Source organism: Eurypyga helias, unplaced genomic scaffold, assembly GCF_000690775.1.
Source record: "Eurypyga helias isolate BGI_N326 unplaced genomic scaffold, ASM69077v1 scaffold10708, whole genome shotgun sequence".
Taxonomy (NCBI): domain Eukaryota; kingdom Metazoa; phylum Chordata; class Aves; order Eurypygiformes; family Eurypygidae; genus Eurypyga; species Eurypyga helias.
Genome location: NW_010267562.1, coordinates 22291 through 30930, shown reverse-complemented (window position 1 = coordinate 30930; position 8640 = coordinate 22291). Strand labels below are relative to the sequence as shown.

Sequence of the window (8640 nt, the reverse complement as noted above, 5' to 3'; positions counted from 1 at the left end):
TGCAGCCTGGAGGAGGATCTGGGGCGACCTTATCGCTCTCTACAACTCCCTGAAAGGAGGGGGCAGGGGGGTGGGGGTTGGTCTCTTCTCCCAGGTGACAAGTGATGGGACAAGAGGGAACGGCCTCAAGTTGTGCCAGGGGAGGTTTAGATTGGATATTAGGGACAACTTCTTCATGGAAAGGGCTGTCAGGTGTTGAAATGGGCTGCCCAGGGAGGTGGTGGAGTCACCATCCTGGGAGAGATTTAAGAGATGTTGATGAGGTGCCTGGGGACATGGTTTAGTGGTGGAATTGTCAGTGCTGGGTTAATGGTTGGACTTGATCTTGAGGGTCTTTTCCAGCCTAAACAATTCCATGATTCTAAGTTTCACATCCTGAAAATGTGAAGAGGGTTATTTTTGACATGTTTATACCACAGTGGCCTGAAACTCCTCTAGCAGGACCTAAAGAAACTGTTCTGCGAAGGGGATGTACACGCTTACCCCATGCAACAAACACGTATCCACGTGTAAACGGTGCATGAAGAGTTAGACAGGGAGAGGAAAGAAAATATCCCTGCTTTACAGACTTCTTGGTTACTTGGCATGTAACAACCATTCCCTTAGAGTGCATCTGCAACCAAGAGAAGTGTCCCAGCTTCTCACCCTCAAACAGCCTCTGCTCCCTTCTACAGCGACACTCCAAAAACAAGGCTGCATGCCCAGAGCTGGGAAGGGCACTAAAACACTGCAGTTTTCCAACGGCATGAACAATTACTACCCCCACACTTCAGTTTGCAGTAAAAGAAGTTTAAAAGAAACGCTCTGATCTGATACCGAGTTTCCATCTAGTGCTCCAAAGATGAAATAGGAACAGTTACCGCTGCAGAGAAAAGCACAACGGGACATTTGGTTTGACACGCTCTTAGAACGTCATTGACCCCTTCTGCTGATTCCTCACACTCCAAGCTGGCATTCAGCAGGCCCTGGAAGAGGATAAATTACAAGATGACTACACACATATGTCTCTGCTGCTTCGAAGTACCTCACCGAGCCGTGTGTAAGCTAATCCAAGGTAGCTGTAGGGGTCAGCATGGCTCAGCGAAAGAAACCTGTGCCCAAGAGCTCCTCCTTCCCCCACCAGCTTCACTGTGTTGTATTAAAATTAACATCTACCACTACTTCCTCCTGCTACTTCTCTTAATTTTCCTGGATTGCTGCTCTTTTTGGAACAATTCTCAAAACACGGGTACGAACAGCATGTCTCACTGCTAAGAACAGCACACAGTCAGGTATCCCGGGAAGGAAATGCCTTCAGTTACCCTGAAGAAGTGAGCGGTGATGTCGTAGGAGAGCGCATACCCTCTGGAACAGACGTTCTTCTGCAGGAAGACAAGGGGAGGGGGGAAAAAAAAAAAAAGAAATCACTCCTTCCCTTTTGAATTCTGGTTTTCTTTAAATATTATGGGTGTCTGGCCCAAGAGCACTCGGGTAACACGAAATCACCCTGCGAGATCCCGAGCATCAGTTCAGGATGCAGAAGCTGCGTTTCTGCGTAAAGCCACACTGCCGGCTGGGGAGCGCGTTACAGTCCTAGCTCGGGAAAGCAAATCAGATGGCCCTGCGTACGACGTGCTGTGGGTGGCATGGGCAGTCTTGATCAACAGTTGTGGAATGAACAGAGGTTTCTGGCCGTGCCTAATATGACAGTGCAGGAGGGGCCCGAAGAGGGTGAACGGACGTGCTGTGGGTGGCATGGGCAGTTTTGATCAACAGTCGTGGAATGGAGGGAGGTGTCTGGCCGTGCCTAATATAACAGTACAGGAGGGGCTCGAAAAAGGTGAACAGAAGTGATAGCTACCCTGCTCTGAGGGATCTGCACCTCAATGGATCTGTCCCCAGGAAGCTGCAGGGGTGTTTCTGAATGTTTCTCTAGCATACATAGCACAGGAGGATGAGCAGAACCTCACTCTACACACAGCAAATCAGTCTAAAGCCCTAGCGTGACAGAGAAATTGGAGAAGAGAGCTCACGCTCAGTCCCCTCCCTTCTAGGCCTCCGCAGGAACATCAGAGTTTCTCTCTAACCCGCTGCCAACAAATGAGGAGCAGGTGGCACAGGAGGATGCAAGAGAACATCCCCAAGGCTGCTGCACATGCACACACACCGGAGACATACGTTGTCAGGAACAATGCAACCGGAAACAATGCTCCTACCACTCAGGAACTGGCCAAGCCACTACCAGGCTACTCTGTGGTCACCCCCAGTGACCCCCGAACTGCGCACACCCAGCTCCAGCCACTGACATGCTGCCTGGCTCCACCCCGCCATCGCCTACACTGTTTCCCAAGGATCCTCCCTTGTAAAATGCCACCGCAATTCCAAATGAACAAACCCAAAAGTCATGCTACAGCAGACAGTGCCAAGCTTGCAGTGCCTGCAGAGCCAGGGGCTGGAAAGTCTCAGCATAAAGAGCTGAGCCTCCCTACACTCGGATATAAGCTACGTTTGTCTCAGGTTTGGCTGCATTTTAACTCCTGTCCCAAACTCAAGTTTAAGTTCTTTATCTAGAGCATTTACCAACGAGCAATTTTCATTTGGCTAACGACACATACCAGCTCCGAGTTCACAAACTGAAAAAAGTCTTCACAGCCCAACAGGGTTTTCTTTCCTTTTCGAAAAGTCATGATCAGAGCAGATGCAGGGAGCCCAACAAGAATCCTTAGGCAGGGAAGAACAAAAACAAGATCAAGGTCACCACCAAGAAGAGAATCAAACTCCACACTCCCAGGGCACTTGCCTTTGATATTCAGGGAGTTTGAGACAAACCTGAGGGATCTCAAGCATGTTGACAGAAACTGCACAAGGAATTTTTCCAGCTGCCCAGAAAGGAACCTGCATTTCTGAGATACACACACGACTTCCAAAGATACTGTCAGTGGCTCCAAAATGGAAATGCACATCTGGATTCCAGCAGCAAATAGAGTAATTTAACAATGGTTAAGACAAACGGTGGCGTTAAGAGTGTCGCTGGCTGTAACTAGAGCCCATGAAGATGTGGCACCTCTGAAATCCAGTCTACTGCTAAGTCATGTGGGTGCCAGGGAATAAACCCCTCTTGCACAATTGTTAACATGACATTGTGTCATTGTCACTTGCAGTGGAACCATAGGGGAGGTTACCCAACCACATGGGTACGCACTGTAATCACTTGTTCTGTTTGAGGTATTCCCAGCTGTCCAGATCTGCACTTACCTTCTGTGCAGCAGCAGCTCCTGCTGCCTCCACAGCTGCTCACCCAGAGCAGAGCTGGGTTTTCTGTCTTTCAGTCTTCCCTGCAGAATGTCAAACAGGAAATGTCTCCGGGCATCCAAGCAGCCAGAAAGCTTTCGCCTACACCCCAGCTCCAGCACCATCTCCTAAACAGGGAGGTGGGGGAAAATGAGTGTTTGTCAGGGTTACGCACAAGCTTGCATTCAAACTCTCTGTGTTTCTTTAAGCAATACAGAGAGATCAATAAGAAAAAAATCTCTCTCAATCTCCACTGCTCAACCTGAGAGTCAATGTGAGCCTTACACAGACTGAGGTGTTGGGAAAAATACTTTGACTGGTCAAACTCAAGGATTGAACATCCAGATAACACATCCAAGTCTGAAATCACCTGCAGCTTGCAGAGAATATCAGGACTGACAGACATCTTCGATCGGCCACAGCTACCCAGGTCCAACCTGAAATGAAGAGACACACCAGATATCCCCCTGGGGTTATGGGGTTAGTTAACACAAATACAGTCAAATGTCTTCAGATGAACATCAAACTCTGACATAAAATAAGTTCCTTAAATAAGCTGTAGGTGAGATAGCAACCTCTAACCCTCCCTCCTTATTTTACAGCTTCAGCCACTTCCTCGGGGGCGTCGATGCTTGTCTGGCTGAACAAATCTGAATACAAATTCAACTTTAAAAGGACAGACAGACTAGGGACTCTCTGTGACTTCAACCCCAGACCTCTGTCACCTAAAGCAAGATTCTTAGGCAAAGACTGGTGAGTCATGCAGAGCCACCTCCCAGATTTCACTTCCAGCCAGACCTGCGAGAAGGGAGTCACTTCCACAGCCCTGTGTACGGCACAAGCTCACAGCTCCTGGCCTGCGAGGTCACGAGCAGAACCGTATGCAAGTCGTGGTGCAGAATACCTTTGTGAGGAATCCAGAACGGTATCGATGATGATGCCACATGCCTTCTCCAGGTCTCCATCGCAGCCACCAGAAGCAGAAGGTGCTGGAAGGTACCACTGATAGATGGCCCAATAATGGAAATCCTGTCTGCAGTATTGGAAAGGAGAAGATAGGAAATCTATCATGGAGCTTTGATGGTGCCCTTCCCTTAACGCAAAAGGAAGTTCATGCACCAAGCGAAGCAGAACGACAGACACCAGCACCCACGTAAGTGCCGATTTCCGAAGAGCCATGCACCAGACACCACGCGTCCTGATGTCACCCTGGAAAGGGGGAGATTTTGTGAAGTTATTGGGAAGGACCGCACATGCAGGCCAAGGGTTTTCTTGGCCAACTTCCTCAGCTTGAGGCACACACCTCACTCTAGCACTGCCTGAACTCTGGACAAACCGTAGCAGTCAACAGGCACTGGTGTCCCCCCGCAGCTTGTTTATCTACTTTTGTTGTGAACTTCCTGATCTTTAATGTTTTTCCCTAATTTGGGTAGGAAAGCCTCCTGAACTATTCCCTTTTCAACAGAGCCCCTCTGCCCTTACCTTTCCGAAGCAGAGAGAATATCCTTTTCAGGGCACACTTCCAGCTCCAGCAGCAGCCACTCTCCGAAAAACAACTGGGGAAAGCCATGGTTTAGGTAAGAGGCAGCAAGGCCAGTAACTTGTGCAGAACAGCCACCTTCTTCCCAACATAAAACCCACCCACACCCAGACACAATCCCCTGCAGATTAAGAGATATGAAACAGGAGACAACAACCCAGGGAACTTCTTGTACTGTTTCCCTTGCAAGAAATCTAAACTAAAACCCCACTGGCATTCATAAATCTCCTGAAAGCAAGATTATAAAGCATCTCTCACACACCCCCACATGGACACCCACCCCTTTACCAAACACGATCATCTTCAGAAAGTCTGGATACCAGAATGAACGTATGTTATTAGAAACAAATGCTAAAATGCACAAAGCACCAGTCAGACAGGCTGATAAAAGCATCAAAGAAAGGTCATAATGCAAAGGTATTTTAGCCTCGTACATCAAGCCAGCCAAGCACAAGGAGTCATTCTAGTAACACGACAAACTCCTCTGCGTGAAGACAAACTGGTTTTATGTGAATTAGGCTAAAAAAAGAAATCCTGTCACATCAGACACATTGCAAGGGTGGCATAAAGAGAATATCTGAGATGTTAACCTGCTTCATAGCAAGGCAGAGCCAAACAATTGAAGATACCCAGGTGGTTGAGGAGAACACTGACATTTAGACAAAGCTCAAAAAAAAGCAAGTATTTTCACTTATTTGACTCACCATCACTTAACAAACAGGACACAGCAGGAAGCTAAAGTTATGGACAGGTCTTTTCTCTACAGTTGCTGATCATTTTCTTACTGGCACAGCGTATCTTGTCAAGCTTTCTGCTTTTGCAATAAATAGGACACAAAAACTTTGCTTTTAGCTTTCTATTTCTACCTTGTCATCACCATCGAAACCTCCCAGTAACACTGAGCCCATAACCTAGCACACATCACCTCTTCTGTCAGCCCAACTTTTCAGGCATTACGTTTTTACAAGAAGATTCTTATCACCAATAAGGAAATTGCAAAGGGCAGATCTGAAAAGCAAGAATTGCAGTGTGAACTCAAGCCGTGGAGATGATTTATACCTGGAATGCTTTTTCTTTCAAGAGCTCTTGAAAGCGTGTTTGCTTCCATAAACAGAGGCTGGCTCTCTTGTAGTTCAGAGGGAGGCATGACAGGGAACTCCAGATCAGGTCAGTTCTACTCTCCTCACACAGGATTCCCCGAGCTTCCAAGCACAGCCGTGGCACAATATACTGCAGCTAAAACAAAGGCACAACAAGCCTGTACATTTCCACAATTAAAAAAAAAAGCCCAGTGCAACCTCTGGTTATGTGAAGCTGCAAAATGAGCAAATACACAATATGGGAAGATGGGAGGGTCAAAGACGCATTTTTATATTGTTTTCTTTGTACAAGTTACAGTTGCACAAGAGTCTGCAACGGGAAATTGAACTGAGACTGATCTTTCTCATAAATAATAGCAAAACTTTTATCCTTTTACCTTTTTAACAAGGCTAGGAGGAAGCAAGGCACACAGATCTTCATGAGAGTAAGACGAAAACTTGCACATAAGGTAAGATGCTGCTGCAGTGCAAAACCTGACAGAGAAAAAGAAAGAATTCCATTATCCGGTTCGTTCAATTGTATCTTTTCCCACCCATGAAAGTCCAAAGTCAAAACAAAGACTGAGTGTTAAAAATGCTTTCAGCCAACGTGTCCCAAATCTATTTGCTTTTGGGACCACTTCTATTTCTGAGCTCCCAACTCCAAGTATGTTAATGGCACAAATTTCAGAACCAGAGACTAAACTAAAACCTTCAAGAGAATCACAGAACGGTTTGGGTTGGAAGGGACCTTAAAGCCCACCCAGTCCCACCCCCTGCCATGGGCAGGGACACCTTCCACCAGACCAGGTTGCTCCAAGCCTCATCCAGCCTGGCCTTGGACACTTCCAGGGATGCGGCATCCACAGCTTCTCTGGGCAACCTGTTCTATGACAGCATCCAGTCAGTCCTTTCTCCAGCAATCACCAGGATGCTCTTTCACCAGGAGCACCATCAGCCTGTTCCTCTGTGTGGCACCTCCGTGCAGCAAAATGCCTAGAGATGCTCTGGAAATCCTCCGCAGGAACACGGGAGCTTTACCAGCACCCCTCGTGTAGCAAACCTAAACCCATCACCCAGGGAAGCAAGGACGTGGTGGATGCATGACCTCACCTCGTGCAGAAGGCAAACGACTCTTCCGTCCTGTGCACTAGCAAGGAGGTCCAGTACTCGGAAACAGAAAGGACCTTTTCAGGAACAGAAATCCCAAAATTGGCTTCCACTTTAGGAATTAAAGCTCTGGATTCACTTAAGTGGACTACAAAAGCTGCTAGTCCTAAAACATGAGCATCATCCAGGGAAGGACCCTGCAAACCAAACATAAGTAAAGAACTGAAAAGAGAGATTTTGTTTGTAATAAAACAACCTTTCTCAGAAAAAAATCAAAACTAGTAGAACATTGCTTTGGCCCACTGACTAATTAGTGCAGCGATATCAATTTAGCGGATGAGACACCAGTCAAACATGTTTTTCCTTCCTTGAAATCATGCAGCTACCTTTGGTCAACCTGCAGCAACATTTGTTTCTGTCACACGGTAACTGGAAGCAACAGGCTGTACGTTCAGCCCAGCAGAATCTCTCTCCAGGCTTTTTAGCTTCTACGACCGCTAATCCAGTCCATCAGCCTTTTAATTTCACGCCTGCAACATCACGGGGTAAAGGAAATAAAACCAACCACTCTTTCAAAGAAAACCATGCACTGCTGCACCCCAGATTTGGGAGTCTCTTATTTTTAGAAGGGGTGTATGACTGAAATATTCAACGTGGAAACTTGGGAATTAAGCATTCTACTGTTTTCTTTTGGCTCTGTCCATAAACTTGCTTATTTCAGCTTCTGTTGAGATGTACCTCAGAATGCCTTAACCTAATACACTAGCACTTCTGGAGGAAGATGCTTAGCTCATGTTCCTGAGAGCAAACCCATAATACTTGTCCAAAATCAGAGAGGTTTTTTTGGGTGGGGTGGGCTGAGAGCTAGTCAAGTCCCTCCACAGTGCCATCCAGACAGGGACATGCCCCACAGCTCAGGAAACGGAGCTGGGATAGCCTTTAGCACACTATAACCATATGATTTGAGGTTGGAAACTAACCTGATGATAAATAAGCTGGCAGAGCCTGCCCAGAAGGGCAGGTAAGAGCTTCCTGTGTCCACACATCATCTTCACAAACAAGGAGAGACATGGCCCCTGCCTGCAGAAGGGTAAAAAAACCACATGCACATTTTACTGCTTCTTTTTATCCCCAGTAAAGGAAGAGGTATTTAAAAATGCTTAAACATAATGAAACTGAGCCATGCTTGTCTGTAAATACAAGACAATTATCATTCCATCTACAGGCTCAGAGGAAGTGTCATTTTTGGAGTATCTGAACAGAGGACCCCTACAAAGACACGAGCTCCACCAGTGCCCTGCCTCACATACTTGATAATATAGAGTCAAAGAGCCGCACGGAGATGACAACAGGAGAGGAGGAAGCTGCCTGGGGCACAGACAGCTTTTTTTCAGAGCGAGAACACAAGGTAAACAGAGGTAGAGCAATAAACAGGGTCAAGAAACAAAGCAAGAACAAAAAGGACTACGACAAGGTTGTGTGGCAAACAGGGTGAGGGACTTTCCCACCCAGAGGACAGAAAAAAACATCCTCAGAGGAAATTGGATGGGGAGTTGGGGTTAGAAACAATTTCCTGGGACACTGTTGTTTATCACAGCTACTGAAAAACTGTGCTGAAAAGTAAGTATTCATCTGCTCCAG

The 8640-nt window shown here is 46.8% G+C and overlaps 1 protein-coding gene across 1 annotated transcript in view; it reads right to left on the bottom strand.

Moving 5' to 3' along the window:
- FANCA (Fanconi anemia, complementation group A) overlaps positions 1 to 8640 on the bottom strand; it is a 37865-nt gene that overhangs the window by 6942 nt on the left and 22283 nt on the right. Inside the window, 11 exon segments of the mRNA XM_010157466.1 lie at positions 861 to 965; positions 1302 to 1361; positions 2595 to 2700; positions 3235 to 3398; positions 3641 to 3707; positions 4175 to 4303; positions 4753 to 4826; positions 5870 to 6046; positions 6288 to 6384; positions 7003 to 7196; positions 7980 to 8079. Coding sequence (XP_010155768.1) covers positions 861 to 965; positions 1302 to 1361; positions 2595 to 2700; positions 3235 to 3398; positions 3641 to 3707; positions 4175 to 4303; positions 4753 to 4826; positions 5870 to 6046; positions 6288 to 6384; positions 7003 to 7196; positions 7980 to 8079 — 1273 coding nt within the window.